At 38.5% G+C, this 23,957-nt stretch overlaps 1 protein-coding gene across 5 annotated transcripts in view; it reads right to left on the minus strand.

Moving 5' to 3' along the window:
- ache (acetylcholinesterase) overlaps window positions 1-20,671 on the minus strand; it is a 37,278-nt gene extending 16,607 nt beyond the window's left edge. Inside the window, exons 1-5 of one of the 5 annotated variants that reach the window (XM_026352947.1) lie at window positions 20,520-20,671; window positions 4,240-4,362; window positions 3,902-4,031; window positions 3,597-3,616; window positions 738-1,260 (exon numbers count right to left, since the gene is read on the minus strand). In XM_026352947.1, the coding sequence (XP_026208732.1) occupies window positions 738-1,167 (430 nt within the window). In that variant the 5' untranslated portion in view covers window positions 1,168-1,260; window positions 3,597-3,616; window positions 3,902-4,031; window positions 4,240-4,362; window positions 20,520-20,671. Of the gene's footprint in view, window positions 1-737; window positions 1,261-3,596; window positions 3,617-3,901; window positions 4,032-4,239; window positions 4,363-20,511 lie in introns of all 5 variants that reach the window. The other 4 variants (XM_026352948.1, XM_026352949.1, XM_026352950.1 and 1 more) reach the window with 4 other exon arrangements.
- Between the last annotated feature and the right edge of the window lie 3,286 nt (window positions 20,672-23,957).

The following is a 23,957-nucleotide window of genomic DNA, read 5'->3' on the forward strand; positions in this document are numbered from 1 at the left end:
ACAGATCCGAATTGGTTTATTTTAGGCACATGATATTTGTTAATACTCTTGATCACATTGTACGACACAAGATTTTGTAATCTCATATATACATATACAAGTATTAGAAATGTGAGGCCAGTTCCTATACAGTTGTTTTTCGCCAATAGATAGCTCTCTGATTTAATTGGTTACATCTCTCAACTACAAATGCAGTCTCAACAGGTAAAACCCAAATCTGAAACTGAGTGTAGACATTCAGTGCTATTTATTGTTTAAATAGTCAATGTAATGGTGTCCCATTATATTGAATCTCACCTGGGAGACAAAACACAGCTGTCAATTGTTTTCATTATTTTTGCCAACATAAAAAATGGGTGGGTTCAAACAAAAGTTGCTATCTTCTAAGTTGTGTATTGGATCCAGACGTAAACACCTGAAAATAAAAGCTGAAATATTGCTCTTTTGTCTGGTATTCATCTTTTGATGTCAAACCTAAATGTTTTCAGTCTACAGCAAAAGTAAAGAATAGGCCTCACTGTTCAAAAACTTTTTTTAATATACATTTTTTATGTTTTTCACGTTCAAACATTCTGCTGACCTATTTTACAGTAGATATTATTTTTATGATTTTTAATCATAAAAGGTGGTTTCTGTTGTTTCTTATGCACTGCTATCCCAGTGCTGCTGCTGCAAGTATGAGTCATATATAACCTATTTATATTTGTACTCATTCTGAATAAGTCATGACCAAGTACCTCCACCATAGATCCAAACCATGACGGTGAGATTGTGTGGTCTGGGTGAGGAGGGCACCCAGATGTTGAGGTACAGACAGTCTTCACTCATCTCCCTGTTGGGGTTCCACATCTCAATACCCTGGAAGCCAGGGAATGATGTGTCCACAAACTGGTAGCAGGCATTTGGGTAGGCAGTGGCCTCGTATACGCCTGTCCAGGGGCGCTTGGTTTCAGCACGACGAAAACGCCGCTTCCCTACCGGTGGCTCAGCAAAGGGAATGCCCAGGAAGGCGGTGACATAATTTCGGTCCGGCACCGGTAGGCGAATGCCACGGACTCGACCAGTGCGCGTCTGAACAATAAGGTCTGCCTCACTCTGGGTGGAGCAGTGAGGGATGAGGAAAGAGAGAAGGAAGACTGGACAGAGGAGAAGAAGTAAGGTTTGCATGATGGAGGCAAAGATATTCTGCCTGGCTGAAGCTGTGGTGGTAATTTCTTCTCCAGTCAGGGAGGGCAGGGCCTGTTCTGCTTCCCCTCAAACCTATGAACAGGCAGAAAAAAAAAAGTAATGTGATTACAGAAATGGAGTGATAGAGAACATGCTGAAAAAGGGAGGGAGAAATCAGATGAGAGGACAGAGGAAGTAGGAAGTCTGGAAGTGTCCTCAAGGTAGATTCGAACATTAGTTCAGACAGGCAAATAACTCAAATTCGAAAGATGTTTTGAGATGTAATATTGGTCACACATCTCTTAAACTCCACATGCAATCAAGTCAGGTCATTCAGGTCATTTAAAATGTTACCCTGATAATGTGAGCTGTGTGGCCAAAGGAATGCCTTATTTAATTTTCAGATTCTCTGTCCAATTTAGTCCTTTCGCACTCTCTGTATTACAGATGTCAGAAGAACAGACTGCATACAAACATAAATTCAGCAACACTATTGTAAACAAAGTAATATGGAAAAGTAAGAACTTTGGATAACTTAACAAAGTATTGTGTGACCTGTCAGATTCTGCAACCTGCAAGCTATTTTACGTGCAAACACATAATCAGTAATATATTTGGTTGACATTAAATTCGGAATATAAGACATATTATAATCATTGTATTAAATTTGTTTTCGCTTCTGCAAATGAGAAAAAAATGAGCACATGGTTATTATATGTCAAAGAAGAGACACTATGTAAAATCTACATAAAAACAGAATGCAAATATTTGCAAATTGCATAAACCAATATTTTATTCCCAAAACTGTGAAAATGTACCATTTAAAAAAATTATATTGTACCATCAAATGAAAGCATATATTAATTAAAAAAAATGGATAAGATGTGTGTTCTGAGTAATTTGGACAACACAATATGATAAAATAATAACACATACCATCTATGTTAAGGCTGCATTGAACAGCATTGTTCATGTCAAGTATTTAGGTCTAAATACATCTGAGGGGGCTTCATGCACCCTAATGCATGTTATCACTGTTTACTATAGTGAACAAAGCTATGTAGGTGGACCATGGAATCCCAGAAAAAACTGTAATTATCAAATATTTATCACTACACCACTAGACACTTCCTTTTTAACATCTCACTGAACAGCAAAACTCTGACCACTTAAGTCCCGCTATTTGATAGCAAAGGTGAATATGTGAAGTCAAAGCAAACATTTTATTTTATTACTACAGTATGTTCAGGAGTAGGGGCTTCTGGTATGTTCTTAAATGCGTCATATTATACAGTTTTCAAGCAAAATACTGTATATTGGACCTGGATGTCTTAAGAAGGTATATTTTCATGCCAAAAGACTGTGTAGATTGCCTCCACTCTGTCAGAGCAAGCTGTTTTTGCGGCGTGTCACATTGGAATGCAAATGAGATGTGGTCCTCATGCCTCATAACGGAAGCTTGGAGGCTGACCTAGCGGAGGTCAGGTTGAAGCATCCAACTTGTCACCCAGGTGACAGGAAAGGGGCTCAAATACAATGGACTGCTGCAATCAGACTTAGAAGCGCACTGATTTCATGGAGACAGTTTTCAGCAGAGGTCCATGCAGATGTACAAACCTTTCCATCATTACATTCTAAAGGTCATTAAACAGTAAAACTAACTGTATTAAGACTAATACAGGCTAGGGCAGCCTAATTCTGTTAACTATTTTGATTGGTAACACTATACTGGCTTGTAGCAAGTAGTAGACCATAACGTTAGCTCAGGTAGAGTGATGTTCGCACAGACATTCAAACATTCTGACAGAACAGGACGTTTATGAACATTTAGTGAACAAGTTTCTTTATATAACTGTACTTTGGGACATAGGATGTGGCTAACGCTAGCAGGTTAAGCTAATCCTGTTACTGTTTCTGTTGCCTGTTATTTGGTTTGTAATGACACAATTGTAAGTAATGGAACGCAACGTTAGCTCAGCTCTATGTAGAGTACGTATTTTTCTTCTTTGTCAATGATGATTTACAGCTAAGATGATGCTTACAGGAAACAGTCTTTATGATAATTAAAACATAACATGTTATGTCAAGCTGCTTTAAGTTCTTCACATAATGTACCATTAATGGGGTAAAACTACCACAGCAATTCATACAGTTATATTTTTTGAACATGTACCTGGTTGCTAATCAGTTAAATATGAAATCACATCAGACATTTTACAGAAATTGTAAAGTATTTATTGACATCACCATTAGTTTACACTTGGATGGTAGCAGTTTAGAGCATTGTCCAACCTAATAACACAGACCAGGGGTTCTCATACAGTAACTGTCTTTCAGGACATCCTTCCCTGTTTTTTTTTTTTAATTTTTATTTCTATCCCTGTCTATTCCAGTAATGAACCAATAATAGTGAAGAGTTGATGACACACCTTTGATTGATCTTCACGACCCAAAAAAAAAAACAAAAAAAAAACATTTAACGATATTTAGATGATCCATGATCCACAGATAATCCATAATCCACACACCCTCTGTAATATGAGACACACACAAATAACTGGTTGCCATTTTTAATTATCTTTGTGTGATTCATAAAATAATGAATGAGAGTAGAATTTACCTGTTTTCTCAAACTAGCTTATATTTATTTTTATTTTATTTCAGGTTGTTCTGAATATGTCACTAAGGTCTACAAAGGTGATGTTAATGAAAAATAAAGGAATATAAAACTTACAAAATTATAGCTCAGTCCTCATTGGTTTGGCTCAGCATTCTTTCTTCCTGGTCTTTAAAGGAAGGGTCTCCAGCTGATGGTTTTGCTTGTGGTCAGTAAGCTCATCATTAAAAAGGTGTGTCTGTTTAGTCTGCCCTCATAAAATAACAAACATCTGTCAGCATTCAGCAACACAGTGTAACAGCAACACGAGCTGAATCCTCTAAATAACAGATCATAAAAAGCTTGGAAGGAGCAAGTATTGTAGTACTGCTGAATCAAAGTATTTTCTTTTAGGGTGAAACAGCTAATTATTGAAAACCTTATCTAAAGCACCTGTAATATATTAGGTTACAGACCTGCATTCATGTGAGGCTGAAGACTCCTTAGAAACAGTAGTGTGTCAAAGGTAAGTAGTGTAGCAGTTCTGGGTCAGTCTTGCACATAACCTCCACTGTTTCAAGTTAATCTGATGTGCTGTCCTGTACAGGAAACAGTTGTTTGATCCAACATGCAGAAACAACCAGTGCAAAGAAAATCTTTCACTTTTAGATTGAATACAGCAATAAATTTACCAGAATATTTGATGTTGAGCAGAATTTGTGTTATTTTTTGTGAATTTTTTTAAACTACTATGTTCTGTAAATTTCCCAGTGTAACAATCAACAGCTGAGAAGTTAGTGCTATTTGCAAAGCAACACTAGAGGAAGCTGCATGATGACGACAGGACAGACACAGACACACACTGTAACAGTACTGCAGTTTTCTATAAGTGGTCACAGTACTGCAGTATTCTGTAAGTAGTAACAGTAAAGCTTGTATTATCTGTGGAAAAAAAAACAATCATTCTAACGTCATCTTTACAAACTGTCTCACCATCACTGCAGCTTTATGGTGTGACACTAGGTGCTAAAGAAAATATAAATGTTAGAGAGATAACTGAGACAGTGATTCTGTCCTTTTTGGAGGAACTTCACTCTTACTAAAGTAAGCAGGGGTTGCTGTGTTGTCTCAGGAGTACTGTCAGGGCCTGTCTGTGACTGTATGGATCATGGAGATTCTATGCTAACAGCAGAAACAGTTGATCTGTGTCACATTCTAACAACACCAATAACACTCAACACCATCCAACCTACTAACCCCAACAATATAACTTTAAATGTTCCACAAGACTTCTCTATGACAACTTGACTGACTTGCTGTGTTTAGCCCGAAAATGTATCCTGCTTCATAGCCTGAGAGAAGCTAATATTAGCCACAGTAGACGTTTGACTATATTCAACTTAAAGCTAACCCAGTACACATACAAGACAAAACACTTTAAAATGGTTACACTTACTGCTTTGAACTTTGTATGACACCCAGGGTTAGGTAGCAGTCCATCTTTCAGTCTTAAAGTGAATCTAGCAGCTACAGCTGGAACTGCTGCGTGCCCCACTGCTATCATTTTCCCAATCACAAAGTGAGGCAAACAACGTAGGATGACAAGTTTCAGTGGGCAGTTTTTGGACCAAGCCTCAGGTGGGATCGAGTGGCGTGTTCCTCTTGACTAAGTCAGCAAGGGGAAAGGTCTCTGAATGGCCCATTCTAGCGGCGTGATCATGTTTTTTAATCAAGTCTGTTCAAAATTGAAATACAAAAAATCCTGTAGATTTCTAAATCACTTTTCACTGTGAATTTCTTTACTTCAGACATTTTGCGCTGCTAAGGGGACCACTGTCTCTCGTAACACTGTTGGTCACCTCCCCAACACACATACCGTATTTTCCGCACTATAAGGCGCACCTAAAAGACTTCAATTTTCTCAAAAGCCGACAGTGCACCTTATAATCCGGTGTGCTTTATATATGGATCAATATTTAGTCAGTCACGCAGTAGAACATGGGAATAGACGTTTAACATTGTGGAGGCAGCAACAAGATGGCTAAGTAAAGACTAAACAGAGTTTCCAAGGGAACAAAGCAAGATGGCTACAGTTGGAGGACAAACTCCTATCGTTTCTTTATGTAACTGAAAGAAACTAAATTAACAAATAATACACATCGTTACACATTTGGTATGTTACACTCACACACGCTAGCTTGACTTGAATGAAGCTAATTACAATAACACGCACACGTAATTTATCACATGTAACAGGTAACAAACTTCTAATGACAATAAACATGTTAATACTTACAAAGACAAATGCTTTCCAAGACACAAACATATAAAGCACATTCAGCATATACATGAACCAGTTCGTTTTACTGTGGAAACTAGCTTTATTTACCGATGGAGAAAATACGTCAAAGCTGTACTATTGAACAGAGAGTGGAAAGAGCGCTCACTCTGCAACTAATTATCTTAACAAAGATCAACTAAAATACACAACTCTCACTCTGACAAATTTTAAGAACAATACTATAATACTTTTTAGCTGCCTTTGTCACAACTTATTGTTATTCATTTATCACTTCAACTGAAAGGCATGATGGCAATCTATTAATAAAGTTTGACCGACCTCTCTGTGTGAGGATCCGCCGACTAACTTTCAGGCTGACCTCTGGTGTTGAATGGTGTTCATGCAGCAGCTTGACATTCGTTAAGCCGATTGATTGCACCTGTTGTGCACCAGACAAACTCATGACAAACTAGTGTGGAGGACATAGTAGTAGTACTCGAAGTACACGTTGGCTGAGGATTCTGCTACATGGATTATTGCTTTGGAGTATGGACTGTGATACTTTTTCCCGGTTTGTGTTTTGTTGAATGTTGGTGTTTTTTGTTGGATTATTTTGGATTTCCTATTGGAGCTACGGGTTTGGATTATCTATGTTTCAAGGACTTTGATTTCACCAGGTATTAATATTGACTCCTTTTGTGTTTTTCTACAGAAAAGACTTATGTAGTTTTGTTTGTGTGCCGCAATAAACGCACTGAACTGAGTAGATTGCTTCAGCCTTATTATTGGTCCTACTAACTCCTGACACTCTGACTGTTTTGTTTACATTCCCTTTAGCGCAGCTCCATCTAATGTTGAATAACGTAACGCCAGCCTCTACTATAGCGTCTATTCTATGCGCCTTATAATGTGGTGCACCTTATATATGAAAAACGTTTTAAAATAGGCCATTCATTAAAGGTGCGCCTTATAATGCGGTGCGCCTTATAGTGCGGAAAATACGGTATATGAAATTTAAAAAAAAGAGAGAGAGAGAGCAAGAAAGGAAAAGTGGTCAGGAACTGTCTCCATACAGTTAAAATCTTTGAACCACATATCTAAAATCACCCCAGGGCAGAGGAGGAATCAAATTACTCTTTTGCTGCATGTATACTCAGAGTTCCAGTAACCTGGTTTATTGACTGCATGTTCTCCAATTACCAGAGAAACCTGGTTTCTCTCAGTAACATGGTTACTTAACATCTTAAGACCCGAGCTCTAATTTGATATGCGTTTTTTTTTTTTTTTCTCTTTGCTATTTGGGCTTATTGAAACCTGATAAGTATAAAAACTAGGAATACATTGTATGCCCACAACAACAAATTAGAGCACATTCAAAACATTTTGCATTAAAAACTAGCAATGCCCTTTTCTTTACACTTTTCACATTTGTGAAAGGCTGTGTAACAGTTGCGATCAGCTTGCACGCACAAGAACCCAAAATGTGATGACCACGCATGTGTACGCTGGTCCTAAGAGGTTAAGTAACCAGACTTGGGAAATGGTACCAGTGCCTAATACTGGACAATCAATTGGCTACCTACTACTTATCTACCACCCCATTAAAACAATGATCCCAGTGAAGCACTTTAGTTTTTCATAATTACAGCCTTTGGTTTTCTATTAAATAAAACAAAGTAAATGTGAAAAGAACCCTATTTTTGTATTTTGTAAAAGGTCTTCTAGAATGAATGTGTTAGAGCCAAATACAGAAATACTAGAACATAAATGCAGTGAGAGCATGATGCAGCATGATGTATCGATTAATATGACCAATTAAGAAGCATTAGTGGAAAACAGCAGTAATATAATTACAGTAATATTTTCAGAACAAATATAGTAAAAAGTACTTTACATACTGCAAGACAAATCTACAGCATAAAAGTAAAAGTCCTGTTTCCATATCCCACTCCCACCAACAATACTGTATTATTAGGTGATAAAGACAGCCTACTAAATATCTGGCTATCATATTCCAAAAAAAGCATATACATTGCTCCAACAAATTAAGGGAACACTTTATAGTCAGAGTATAGCATCACTACCACAATGAGATGACCCCCAAAATAGGAATGGTTTTACAGGTCGAAGCCACTGTCATTTTTACCCTCCTCATCTTTTCTGACAATTTTAGTAGTTAGTAGTAGATTTCTAGTTTTGCTTTTGGCTAGGGTTAGTGTCACTACTGGTAGGATGAGGCTAAACCTGGAATGTACAGAGGTTGCACAGGCAGTCCAACTCCTTCACTATGGCACATCAATCTGTACCATTGCCAGAAGGTTTAGTGTGTCTCCCAGCACAGTCTTAAGAGCATGGTGACGATTTCAAGAGGCAGGCAGTTACTCTAGGAGAGTTAGACACATACACCAGAATTTTAAATGGTGCCCTGTGCTTTTCAGAGATGAGAGCAGGTTCACCTTGAGCACATGTGAAAGGGTCTGGAGAGGCTGTGGAGAACATTATGCTGCCTGTAACATTGTTCAGCCTGAACGGTTTGGTAGTGGGTTTAGAGGCAAATTCGTGGAGGGACGCACAGACCTCTACAGACTAGACAATGGCACCCTGAGTGCCAATAGGTATTGGGATGATATAGCCATTTTGCTAGTTGTCCTCTGATTTTCTACTCCTAAATTCAGACAAGACAGAGGTTATTTTGTTGGTCCTTAAAAACTCAAAGACATATTATCGAATCTTGGTGTTACCTTAAATTACATAACATTTGCCTCAAGTAATACTGTGAGGAATTTGTTACTTCTAGACTGGACTATTGTAATTCATTATTAATAGGATCTCCCAATAACTCATTGAAAAAGCCTCCAGAGCAAAGCCTTAAGCTATCAAGCTCCAATCCCGTGGAACCAGCTCTCAGTTCAGGTTCTACTCACCAGTAGAGGCAGATGGCTTTCCAACCTGAGCCTGGTTCTGCTGGCTGTTTCTTCCGTTAAAAGGAGTTTTTTTTCTTTCCACTGCCGCCTATTGCTTGCTATATACTGTACATATATACAGTTATATTTTGTAAGGTCTTGAACCTTAAACACTGTAGTCTGTGCCTCAAGATGACATCTGTTGTGATTTGGCACTATATAAATAAAATTGAATTTAATCGAATCTGGTAAAGTAAGTCAATAAATAGAAATGTCTAAAACTCTAAATGACTTCTTCATTCATACTTCATATGATGTAGTACAAATCCTATTAAGATTCTAAATTAACCCTAAGTATTCTAGAAATATTACATCATGTTGGAGAGATGAGGGAAAGAAGTGGCAAATTACACCCACAGTGTATTCTTTCCTGTCTAGGTCTGAAACAATAGACAGAAGTAGAACAAATTACAGAAGCTGTTAACCAGGACAATAATATTTGCGATAAGTGTTGCCATGGCCGTCATGAACAGAGCAGATTAGAGAATCTGGGTGCTTCACAGAAGTATATGTGTAACATCAAACCAAAAAATGCATAATATGACCCCTTTAAATCATATCAAATACCATGCAAACCAATTTTAACAAAATACTTAATTCTACAGTAATTCTACAAATTTTAACCACTACAGTTCAATAGGTAGAGCAGTTGACTGTCAATCACAGGATTGGTGGTTCAATTCCTGGCTGCCCTGTCACATGCCAAAGTGTCCTTGGGCAAGATACTGAACCCCTAGTTGCCCCCGGTGAGTCAGGTCAGCTGCATAGCAGCTCTGCCATCGGTGTGTGAATGTGTGTGTGCTTGTGTGTGTGAATGGGTGAATGAGACGCAGTGTAAAGCGCTTTGCATACCTGCTAGGTAGAAAAGCGCTATATAAGTGCAGACCATTTACCATTTACCATTTACAGTTACCTATTAGTTATTACTGTATTAAACTGTACTAAACTGTAAACACTATATTAGGTAAGTATGTCAGTGAAGATTCGAGTCATGGCAACTGGACTTCCTTCTGGTTAGGTTGAAATGTTTCACTCCTCATCCAAGTAGCTTCTTCAGTCTGAGAACAGTTGGTTGGAGGCCACAAATGTATCCTCCAGGCTGGTTTAACTTCAGACTACGGCCTTGACAGTGTGAGCATCTAGTTAGTCAAGACTGTAAGACTAGTCTGGATTGACTACAAGAAAACCTATGTTTCTATGCCTCACACATGGGTCCTGGAATGCTTAAAGCTGTACAAGATCAACAGGGCTCTAAGAGCCTTTGTCAGGAATTCAATGGAGCTGTTACAAACAATCCTAGAGGCCAACTTCAGAGCAATTGCCCAAATCACCATCAAGTGCATGGTTTACCAAGCAGATGTTCTGTCCCTACTGATGTGCAGTGGCCTGAACACAATCAGCCAGGTCATCAACAATTCACTGATCCACACCACTAGGATCTAAGATCTACAGCCTGGAATCCCGCAGGCAAATGGGAACCAACTGCCTGCAGAGTCCTGAGAAGTCAGCTGAATGGGAAGTACAAGGAGAGGAGAAACCCCTGCACAGGGTTAAGTATAATATCAATATAGGCTATGGTCTACATAGAATGCCATATTCACTTGGCCGGTATAGGGAACAGGAACATTGTAGAGAGAGGAATAAGAACTGTCGAGTGGGCCTACTAGCCAGGCACAAGAAACACCACCACATACCTGAGCATCTTCGTTTCCAATCCTAAAATCCACAAAATGGATGATATGGAGCTACTGCTTGAAGCCGACAGCTCCATATGAGACTGCTGTATTCTTATAATCACCAAATCCTGGCTACATGCAGGAACTGAACTCTGTCAGTGGCACATACACCCTACTATTTACTACGGGAGCTTTTATGTGTGGCTATAACAGCTGTCTACATCCCACCCGATGCTGATATTAGTGCCACACTTAGCCATCTGCAAGACAATGTAAACAAACCAAAGGATGGGGATTGCTCAAGTGGGATTGTTTGGTTTTCTATAAAATTCTGTGTACAGTTATATATTGTCAGGTCTTAAACTTTTACACTGTAAAGAACTTTAGGTCAAGTCAAGTCAAGTCAAGTCAAGTCAAGAAGCTTTATTGTCATTCCAACCACATATAGCTGAAGCAGTACATAGTGAAATGAGAAAACGTATCTCCAGAACCATGGTGCTACATAAGACGGTAAGATGACTTTGCTATATCAATAAACTGAATTGAATTGAATATTTGAGAGAGTACACATTATCGACAATGATTTTAACCAAGCATGCTTAAAGACTGCTTGCTAAATTCACACAACGTGAAACTCCATCAGAGGCAGCAATACACTGGACGATTTGTATTCAAACATTAAGCACACCTACAGAGTACCTACTTGTCCCTCACCTGAGTTTTTCTGACCACATATCTTTGCTCATAGTCCCAGCCTATAATCCAATCAGTAAGAGAACAAAGCCAACAATAGACAGTTTTGCACAAACTGTGTGGGATCTGTTTAAAGACATGCAGCTACCCATGAGCAAGCAGCACTATCTTTGCAGTTAAGAGAGACTAATAATTTTTGTATTAATTTACTCTTACTTTAATGGAAGCTGAAAATCGTGAAATGCCTGCACGTTCTATAAGTGAGCAGGAGAAAGGGAATGGAAAAAGCATCAATGGAAGAATGAAGGAAAAAATGGTGAAGGATAAGCATTGCACTTATTAATAGCAGTGGCAGCTGTCCGGTGGGAACAACATGGAGGAGGTAAAAGAGAGGAAGGTCAGTGAGGCTGTAGGGATGTAGAGGATAAGAATGCTTGAAAATAAGAAGGGGGAAAAGAATGGCATTGATCATAAGTAAGTGGTTTGTGAAAGGGTAATCTAAATGTCCACTTAGAGGTCACAAGAGTGCTGTACCCTAGCCCAGCTGTCATTGGGTGAGAGGCAGGTTACACGCTGAACAGGTCACCAGTCTATCACAGGGCTGACATATAGAGACAAACAACCATACACACTTATATAGATGCCTGTGGGCAATTTAGAGTGACCAAGTAACCTAACATGCCTGTCTTTGGACAGTGGGAGGAAGTCAGAGTAAAACAGTTTGAACAGGTTGAAATACAGTTCACAGGCACACAGACTAAGAGCTGCCCTCCCTCCTTACTTAACTATGCACCGAGCTGTGGTTGCAGACTGCACTAAATATTCACATCAGCAAAAAGTGTGGTATCAGCTCTCGCAAGGACTCGCTTTCCCTGATATTTTCCATAGCTACTGAGAAGACATCTGTACATCACAAAATACAGACAGTAGACTCGGTGCTTGTTCGAATGTTAGCGTGTTAGCCAATTAGCCTGTTAGCTTGTTGATACACCTGTGTCATTCCTGCTGTCTCTGTACTTTGGAGATACTCAGCTGTTGTTGCAGTTTGGTTAAACTGGGTGGGTTGGATAGGGATGGGATGGGGCCAGTGAAAATTCTATGGTGGTACATAAAATCAGTATTCAACACTCAAAAGCTTAATCCCAATGCACTTCAATAATACACTTGTGTTTTATTTAAATATTTGTAAAAAAAAAAAAAAAAGAAAACAAAATAAGAAATTATGGATAGTTATGGACAGTCATGCCACTGTCCGTAACTATGCACTGGCTTCCAGTGGCTGCACATATCAGGTTCAAAGCAACTTTCTACCTAACACCCTCATCCAGACCGACAGGCTTTCTCTCCCACTGTGTTTAGCCAAAAATGCCATTTAGTGGTCCCTGCCACCACACAGCAAAAGCTCCCAAGCAATTTCCTTTGCACAATACAACTGCAAATAATCTTTTCTTCTTCCCTGTCTGGCACTTATGTCTCATAAACCTGGAACAAAAAGTGAAACTTGTATAATATATTCATGCATTACACACAGACTCATATACTTCAAGTGTTTATTTTTTTTTATTTTGATGATTAGAACCGACAACTAATGAGAAACCCAAATTCAGTATCTCAGAAAATTAGAATATTACTTAAGACCAATACAAAGAAAGTCTGCGGCACTGCTCAGGTGTTATGAGAGCCCAGGTTGCTCTGATAGTGGCCTTCAGCTCTTCTGCATTGTTGAGTCTGGCATATCACATGTTCCTCTTCACAATATCTCATAGCTTTCCTATGGGGTTAAGGTCAGGCGAGTTTGCTGGCCAGTTAAGGAACAGGAATACCATGGTTCTTAAACTAGGTACTGTTGGCACTGTGTGCAGGTGCCAAGTCCTGTTGCAAAATGAAATCTGCATCTTCTTAAAGTTGGTCAGCAGCAGGAAGCAAGAAGTGCTCTAAGACTTCCTGGTATACATCTGCTTTGACCTTGGACCTCAGAAAACACAGTGGAGCAACACCAGCAGATGACATGGCACCCCAAACCATCACTGACTGTGGAAACCTTACACTGGACCTCAAGCAACGTGGATTCTGTGCCTCCTCTCTTCCTCCAGGCTCTGGGACCCTGATTTCCAAGAACATAACTTTGGACCACTCAGCAGCAGTCCAGTCCTTTTTGTCTTTAGCCCAGGCAAGATGCTTCAGACGCTGTCTGTTGTTCAAGAGTGGCTTAACACAAGGAATGCGACAGCTGAAACCCATGTCTTGCATACGTCTGTGTGTAGGGGTTCTTGAAGCACTGACTCCAGCTGCAGTCCACTCTTTGTGAATCTCCCCCGCATTTTTGAATGGGTTTCGTTTCACAATTCTCTCCAGAGTGCGGTTATCCCTATAGCTTGTACACTTACAAGCTACTACACATCTTTTCCTTCCCTTCGCCTCTCTATTAATGTCCTTGGACACAAAGTTCTGTGAACAGCCAGCCTCTTTTGCAATGACCTTTTGTTTCTTGCCCTCCTTGTGCAAGGTGTCAATGGTCATCTTTTGGACAACTGTCAAATCAGCAGTCTTCTCTATGATTGTGCAGCCTACAGAACTAGTCTAAGAGACCATTTAAAGGCCTTTGCAAGTGTTTTGAGTTAATTGGCTGATTAGAGTGTGGAAAAATGCTTCCTTTGTAATGGTGTTAAGTAATATTCTAATTTTCTGAGATACTGAATTTGGGTTTTTCATTAGTTGTCAGTTCTAATCATCAAAATTAAAAGAAACAAACTCTGTTCAACACTTTTTGAACAGAATTAGTGAAATAAATCCACTTTTTCATTATATGCTAATTATATGACTAGCACCAGTATGTTCTACAGGCTAGCAAGCCGCTAGTTGCCAGCGTTCACCTGCTACCATGTTTGTAGCAGGCACAGAGAAGGTTCTGGCAATGTAGAAGTCACATCTTGATTTCTTCTTCCCTGTCTGGCACATACGTCTAACAAACCTGAAACATTTCATTAACATTTACATTTAGTCATTTGGCAGACACTTTTATCCAAAGCGATTTACAAGTGAGGCAAAGGCAAGCAAAAATCTAGTCAAGGAAAAAAACATCAAAGCAAAGGGCTATCAGTGTTTCTGTTTCATGAGGTGCAAGTAAGATGCAAAGTAAGATGCGAAAGAGCAGTTTTTTAAATATTGAAAGTGAGGTCACTGAGCATGCAGAGTTTGGCAGTTCATTCCACCATCGTGGGGTCACTGAGCTGGAGAGTTTTCCTTGGTGTCTGTGTGGTTCTGGGACCACCAGATGTTGTTCACTTGTCGGGCGCAGCGGACGCGAGGGGTTCTAGACCGGAATGATTGAGTTAAAGTAAGCTGAAGCTATAGAGTTGACCACTCTATAGGCAAGAGACAGAGCTTTGAACTTAATCTTTGCAGCCACAGGAAGCCAAAGCAGAGATCTGAAGAGCGGTGTGACATTTCTTTTAATGGCACTTGTCTTGTTTTCTCTTTGATCAACATTTTCCTGCTTTGGATCCTCCAAAGTCATCTGCCAAATGACTACATGCAAGTGTTTAGGAGAAAGAAGCATACAAACCACAGCACAGAGCCACACAGTGACCACAATAACGAATATAGTCACTAGTAGGGATACATAATTCTTAGTAACTCAAAAGTTAGAGGTCATTAACTGATGCTTTTCTTTGAAAAAAGTCACCATCTGGATTTAATTTAGCAAATAGGTAAGAGCCTCCCATTGGATTATTACTGCATGGATGATTATGTTTAAGCTGGCAACAGGTTATTTACCCTAGCTGATGCAGTGAGTAGCTTCTGATTATTAAAAAACCATGTCAGAAGACACATCCTGTGTTCATAGAAAAGATGTTAATGTATTTCAGAAGGGTCAAATTATTGGCATGAATCAAGCAAAGAAAACATCTAAGAAGACTGCTGAAACTACTAAAATGCCCAGTGCATTATTAAAAACTGGAACCATCCTCTTCAGGAAGAAATATGTTCAGAAAATTTTTTTTAAATTTAAATTGTAGAAAAACAACAGTAGAACTCACTATGTTTAATAGTGAGAGTATTTCCACCCACAGTGCCTTTGTACCTTTGCACAACGCGAAGGCAACTCAAGAGATTGGGACTAAATAGCAGTGTAGCTTTAAGAAAACCACTTGCATAGAGCCTACTCAGTGAAAAAGGCTTTAATTTGGTAATGAGCGTAACAATTGGACTCTGGAACAATGTAAGAAGGTCATGTGGTCTGATAAGTCCAGATTTATCCTGTTTCAGGACAGCAATGTTATGTGCCCAAAGAATAACACCACAGAGTCCAGACCTTAACCCCATCGAGAATCTTTGGGATGTGCTAGAGAAGACTTTGCACAGCACTCCGACTCTCCCATCATCAATACAAGATCTTCGCAAAACATTAATGCAACTCTGGATGGGAAAACATGTTTTGACATTGCAGAAACTTATTGAAATGATGCCACGGCAAATGCTTGTGGTCCAACAAAATATTAGTTGTGTGTGGCTATTTTTTGGACGTTAAGTGTATAACACCTCCATGATATTCTAGTGTATAACACCTCCATGATATTCTGTGTGTCCAGCATACAGTATTGGAGGGTGATACTGACACGTCTTTCTAAAAATAACAAGACAGCTGCTGTCATTAACTTGTATTTTAGTTTGTTTTATCAGAGAATGTAGTTGTTATAAACATTGTAAACATATAGTATAAAGTCCGCCTGTAAAAGCCTAGTTCCTCTAAACAAAGCTTTCTTCCTTCTCTTTCACGTGCGTCTCTCATAACCACTAAAAATAGTTCTGCATTACTGAACAATCGTTTTACGTCTATCAGGCTATCAGGCTTTGATGGTACAAGTGAATTTTAATCTTCAAGTAGACACTCAAATCTGCCCAGCAGAAACAAACCCCGCATTTAGCAAAGTGGAGAAAATAAAAGTAGTCACACGTGGTGCATAGGTAGACATAGACACACACACAGAAAAAGGGAGTGCAGGTTGCACAGCTGAAAAGTTGACCAATCACAACACAAAGTGACAGTGAATGTCCGTTTGTCAGTTTTTTCCCTACAAAGGCTACAGTTTTTCATTGTGCCCTGCGTTTGTTGATATAACTCAGGGGAAAAAAAGAGACATCGGGGTTGATGCAGTTGATCTGCCTGCTGGTACAACCTTGGCAGAATCATCTCATAAGAATGTGACCGCACATGGGTCTGAAATAAGATTGTGATCTTACAGCAATTAATAGTGCAGCTCCACTCATGGGTCATATGTTTGGAACTATATAGTGAATAGCAATTTCAAACACAGCCACCGAAGGCAAGGAGGTCACTGCGTGGGGATGGGTGGGGGGGATGTGTGGATGGGGGAGGTCACTTCTCAAATTAGACTGAGGAATTTGTGTATGAAGTTCACAGGAGGATTGGTTTCACTGGAGGCAGGTGCAAGTCATGTGTTTCTCATGACATTGGACAGACAAGTTAACATCAGTGGTAGGCCATGGTAAACAGAACACTATATATGTGTCATTGAGTTGAAAGACAGTTCTTTCTGAGACTATATAATGAAAATGTAGGTGGAATTGCTGCATAAACAAGTACATCCAGCACAGACCAACTATATGCTGCATTTACCTTTTATTTGCCCAGGACTTCATCTAGAGAACTATGAACATGTGTGTGTCATTAGGTGATATCTATATTTAGAGATGATGTGCAAATCCCATCGAAAAGGTGAAACCTCCAAAAGACCAAACTTAAGTGAGAGCATTAAAAATTCCACTTTATAAAAAAAATAATTAACTAAGGTACCCTGATTTTGATAACAATTAACAGTGCATTGATTGTTAATGCAGCCAACTACACAGCAAATCTCCCGGTGTTTAGTGTTAGTTATAGTTGAAATCAGCAGAGTTCCTCATTATTTTATAGTTCTTCAGATATAAAACAACACTTCCAGAGTAATTTCCTAACAAGCGTCAGTGTGGACTTTGGTCGTTACTTCACGTTAACTCTCCGTGTGTTGTCTTGGCCACACCCTTCAAAAGCGAACTCAGAGCCTGCAGTTGCCATTTTGTGCTGCTGCGGTAAGTTTTCTCTTAGTTTAGATTTAAGTTGACGTTGGCATAAGTAATATTACTAAATAGGAATTTAATTGCATTTTCATGTAAATACACCATCTGTAAGATTCACATACCACTTTAAACAGTTTTTATTTACTTGCTAGCTTGAACTAAGTGAAGTAACATTAAGTTAGTCTCATTACTAAAGTTAATTTAGCATATCGTTCGTGTGACAGTCGGAGGAATTTAATTTTTATGTCATTATCGGCCACAGTTTTAAATAAACAAGTTTTCTGTTCTTCACTTGCAAATGCAGAAGCCTATGGCAAACTTGGAAGCTACAAATGATCATCTCAACAATGTATTTTGATGATCATTTCAATGCCTTTAGTATTGAGGACCAAACAGACACCTTCAGCCTGATCTGTGTTGATGACCTGGTGTACTACAGACCTTACGGTAGGCAATTTTCACATGGCAATCATGACAAAATATACATTGTCCCATGCTGTAATTTTATTTAACTCCCATTACAAGTTCAGTTGTTGTGTACCTAGCTGTTTAAATACAAAATATTTTTGTGTACATTGTTGTATTGTATTATTTTGTAACTCATAGGCATGTGGGGTGGCTGTATTGGTGTCACAAAATTAACACTAAGTAGTGTTGATTATATTCATATGTTGACGTTAGAACACTAACACTGTTGTTAAATTTTGTCCACACTCGCTCAGTGTTAGTCAGTGTGAAACATTTAACACTTTTGTAGTGTTAAATTTAACACTGTCAGAGTTAATTTGACACTGGCGATTTTGCTGTGTATGAATGAAAGATATTATTTAAATTTTGCATCCTATTCCAAATCTTTACTTTTTCTGATGTGCAGATTCATGGTTTTACAATATTACAGACAGTACAGACAGTGTTGACTGACTGCATAAACATTACACACTACTTATTTAAAGTGAGGATAAAGTAGTAATTTATACATTCTCACTTTGATAAAAAAGAATGCCAAGTATAAAAATTTCGGCTTCAAAACCATAAAAACAAGATATCAGTACCTGAGATTTTGGTGATTTTAGGGAAGTTATCTAGTTTTTAGCATTTGAAAAACTACTAGCACCCTCAAATGAGCAGGTACTTATGTAAGTGATAAAGCTTTTTTCCAAGGCTCAAGTTAGTTAGTAATTAATAAGTTAAATCTCAATAGGGTTTTCAAAAGGGCTTGGTTCACTTCAATGTTTGTGGGTCCAGTGTGCCATCAAGCTTCCTTTCTGTCCTACCCAAATAATCGTGACCACAGAAATTATGAACAGTGTAACTCCACAATTCAATACCACACACTACACATTTTAGCTACACTTTCTTACCTATTTAATGTGTCCAGATACAAACTGTCAATTTTACTTACCCTGGTATGTGCAGCATAGCACATATCATGAAGTAGAGGTGCTCCCAATATATAAAAATGCAGAATTCACTTACATTTACACTAAATCCTACAGGACTGATTACACTTTGGCAGACATTCCACTAAGAATGCAGAAAAGGAATGAGCACTGCCAGCTGCCAAACCTTCATTTACTATTATGGAACAAGAGTAATAAATTCAGGCAACAGAGAGCTGCAGCAGCAGGACACAAGGCAAAAAAAAAAAATAAATAAAAAAAAAATCACTTTATCTAAACCATGAAAGCACACACATTAACATATACTCAACTAACCTTTCTTCAGCTATTATACACACTTTCAGAGATGCCAATATGCAGCACCTCTGAAAGCACAGACTGTTATGCAATACGGCTTTGGTGGAGATCTGGTCTGCTACTTGACTTAGAGCTATAGAACTTGAGAGAACACAGTTCTTGAAATTACATAATTATTGTCACAAAATACCGTAGCCTAATATAAGTTGACTAAAATGGCTCTACTTAGAAATTATGTCTTTGTCAAATCATAATGCTGTCATTGATTCAGTATGATGCATATAATAATATCAATTCTAATTAATAACATTAAATATGCAGTAATTATATTCACTCAGTAAAACATTGTTAGAAATATCTTAGGAAGGTATCACTATTACAAATATCTGTAAAGCCGTTTACAATCAAGAACATGAGGTATTTGCAGGAAGTTAAACCATGCTTGCCAGCAAACCTTTAAACCACCACATTTGTGTGAGAGAAGAAAACAACACACAGGAGATACATGCTTATTATAACTGAGCTGTCACCCATCGAATCCCCCAAATTGTCTCGAGTCTTCGAGTTATACATTTATCCAACCATGTTCAGTAGCCCACATGAAGAACAATTCAAAAAGTGTAAAATGACTGTATTTTAGACAATACCCCATCGTTGAAAATTTGATGGGCCTACAGCTGCCTGTGTATGTATCACTGAATGCAATTATATGACAGGTTCATTTGTTATTCATACAAGGTTCAGGGCAGAATTGAGAGCAGTCTCAATGTCAAAGTTACAATCCATTCCACCTAAAGCTAACTATTCTCCGATGGTTATATATATATATATATATATATATATATATATATATATATATATATATATATATATATATATATATATATATACCCAAAAACACACTACTCTTCTAGATTTTGAGTTGATAGCAACCATTCCATATTCATATTCCACTGGCTATGCAAATTTGTTCATAGGGAAGGGAACCTGAAATTGACAGTATGTTAAATGGAATGCCGCTGTTGGAGAACGGCGCAAACGCAGGACAGGCTGACCTAGTAGTGGTTCCATGAAACAGAAGAAAACGACTGGTAACCATGGCTACCGTTGATTTAACAATGATTGAAGGACATCACAGGAAATAAATAGCTAGTCTTCATTGCAATACGATCTGATACAGCTACAGCTCATATAAGCAAATACACACTGACTGCTGAAATTCGGTAATAATGCATTTCATGTTAGCTATCAAACGTATTATCGACTTACATTCGCTGCCAACGCAGGCTCGACACTGGTGTTTCTCTTACCTAACTACCCTTTCGAAGCAACACAGAGCCGACAATTGCTGACTTACATGCATACCTTTTCTTGTTCTGCCGGGACGACAAACGACACCAGACTGTGTGTTACCGAAGACTGAAAATGTTTCTTAAAAGTGTCCGTTCGGCTGTCAAGTACCAAATGTTTATAATGCTTCCCCTCCGGAGCGGCGTGTTTACTAAACGGTCGGACGGCTCAGCAGTGACGGCAGGGGGAGACTGCTGTTAATAAATACTGCTTGTAAACATAGTGCAGATACTTCCTCTCGCGAGAATACCTATATTGAATTTTCTGGTGAAACAGAATAAAGGGTCAGATTTCCCAAAGCCCGGGGTTTTAACATCCTATGTTTATAACCTTTATTGAGTGTGAAAAAAGATGCGTCAACAGCGGTTTAAATTTATGTTATCACTTCAATTAGAAATACTGCATGGCTACACTGGTACAAGGCACTTTACCGATAAAACCAACACGTCATTAAAGAGTGACGGAAATAGTAATAAATAAATGGCCCAGAGCACACATGCTTGATCGGTAAAGCTCTTAAAGAAACTTTATAAAAACGTAATCATGCAACTTGTCCTAAATATGTAAATAAATAAGCAATTGTTTGCATGCACATATGAGATACTGCACACACCTGTGTGGAACACAGACCTGCATAAACGCACATGAAATAGTCACAATACATGCATTTGTACTTGCACAGTGTGCATGTGCAGTGTACAAGACATGTACTATATGTTTCTGTTTCTTCTGTTTGCAGTGTGTTTCCATGCATTCTTTCTGTCTGTGTTATGGAGATGAGCAACTTTTCTTGTTTTCTCTTTGTGTTTCTTCTATTAGAATATGTGTATGAATATGTTTTCTTTATTTGCAATGCATTGAGCACTCAGGTCTAGTGTAGATGAAAAGCCTGTTACTACCATCATTCAAATAAAAAATGTTCTCATAAATGTACAGTCAGCAGCACATAATGATAAAGTGAAAAGTGAATTTTAGTAATGTTTGCAAAAAGCAGACATATAATATTGGCTTAATTAATGAGACCCTTGCAACAACACTTAAAATTTAGCTCAGGCGCCTCCCATTTCTCTTGATCATTGCTAAGATGTTTCAACATCTTAATTGGAGTACACCCATGGTAAATTAAATTGATAAGACACGATATGAAAAGGCACACACCTCTCTATAAAAGGCCCTGCATACTTAATCAGAGACTAAAACCATTCAGAGCTCAGAGACCGGATAGTTGCAAGGCACAGATCTGGGGAAGGCTACAAAAAAGGATCCCAGGGGCACAGTGGCCACCAAATGGAATAAGTTTGGCACAATCAGGACTATTTCAAGAGAGAGATGTTGTCCAGTTGGAAACAAACACACACACATTTAGCAAATGTTGCACCACATTGTTCACGAGAACCTGGAAAGGACAAAAGACAGACTTCCAAAACTCATCCCCATGTTTCAAATGTTCACTGGCAAATTTAAGTCAGGCTTTGATGTGCTACCATGTGAGGGCTAATAATTTCACCACCTCAATTTTCACTACATTTAGTTTGAATAAAGCATAAAGATTTGTTTTAAATTGCAAAATGTGCTGTGCCAATGAGAGGCTAGTGAGAAATGTTTTACTATATAATTATATATTTTATGTATGAGACTGGGCAGAATGTTAGGAATTGTAGAATTTGCCGTTCCTCTGGGGCAAATAATTTTGTCTTTAACTGTTTCATAGCTGTTCCTAGTACTGGACTTATACCATTTACTGTAGGTTAATATAAGTATCAGTAGAGTAATAATTTTAAAGACCTCAGACAAAAATCTCTGAAAATAAGAGTGAGAAAGCACAAACTTGTTTAGCAAGTTGTACATCACAAAAGGCTGTTGAGAAGAATAAGAGAGAGAAATCATGGAGGAGCTTCTGCAGTAGCTTGAGATTTTAATCAACTTAAGTGCTATGAGTCTGACCTGCTCCACCTCTCTCATCTCCCGAAAATACACTTAAACACACACACAGTTGTGTCTTTGCATAGTTGTGCAGACATAATGCATACCCTAGCTCCTTACCCCAACGTAACCATCACAAGTGAATTGTAAGCACACACACACACTCGTACACACACACACCCAAAGCTCATTTAGCTATATCTTCTGTCTCCCATTGCATTAATCTCATTCCCACCCCCCGTCTCTATGTCATACAATTTCTGTTTCAGCAGAATGACTCACAGCTCTAAGAGATTTACGGAGTCACTGCAGCACCACTGGTTGTATATTACATAATCAATATGGCTTGTCCTAAAAGTGCAGACACTGTTCACAGTCATCTGCTACTGCAAAAAACAATCCATCTATCTGCTGAATGCTTAACCATACAATTAACTCTTTTAGTGTCCTTCAGAGATACTATACTTCCTGCCCACAAACGTCCACAAAAACAGGGACAGTTTGATAATGCTTTTGCATTGCACCCTGCAATTTACAATGAAATTAAACTATATTTTCAGGGTACCTTTTTGTAATGATGGTTTAACTGTAAAACTGTGAACCATTACTTTCATTGTAGGTACATGGACACAGGATACAAAGCTTTGGGAATAAGGACATAAGTGGTATGTTTAAGGTACATGCTAGAAATAATCTTTTGTTCAGTTTTATTTGTAGTGCCAGACTGGAACTCTTCACACTGTCTGCATCTCAGTTAAGTTCATATCACCTCCAGACCAGGTAACACAAGGCCCAATGTCTTGTTGCTCATGTGGCGAGAGTATGCAGGGAGTTTCTGGAGGATTAAGGATTTGATACTATTGACCCCTACTATTCACCCCTATGCTTGCCTGCCCTAAATCCAGTAGATTTCCTCTGAGACATTATGTTTCAATAATTTCAACGCCGCCAGGTTGCACCTCAGATTGTCTGGGAGCTTGGTGATGCCCAGGTCCAGGACTGGGAGAAGATACCCAGGTCACATCCATTGTCACATTAGGAGCGTGCCCTGAAGTTAATTTCAGCCCTCTGCAAGTTTGGTCATTTTTTATTTCTATTAAACAATGTGGCATCCTTTCATTTCACACACATTACCCAGCCAATATCAGTATAAAAATGATTTTTTCCCCATTGAGATCTTTTTGAGCCGTGTATATAGCTGGATGTTCTGCAATAATTCTTCTACACAAAGGTGATAATGTTTAGTTTCTGGGCAAAATTTATTAACTCTTTTAACTGTATCAGTTAAAATTTTTATACAATTCAGTCTCAATAGTTTGGTGCAACTGTTATCTAATAAACTGCCAACTGAGTGTAGTTGTTAACAAATGCATTAATAAACATATATTTATACAACTTACAGCTCAATAAATAATTGCAACAATAATTTATGTAACATTAGTGTAGGAAGTCAACCACTGTTTTGAAGACAAAATGGTTGCAGCTGAACTGGGGATACCACCACCTGGGACTGAAAGTCACAGAAACCAA

The sequence above is a fragment of the Anabas testudineus genome, chromosome 18 (genome assembly GCF_900324465.2).
Source record: "Anabas testudineus chromosome 18, fAnaTes1.2, whole genome shotgun sequence".
In the NCBI taxonomy this organism is placed as follows: domain Eukaryota; kingdom Metazoa; phylum Chordata; class Actinopteri; order Anabantiformes; family Anabantidae; genus Anabas; species Anabas testudineus.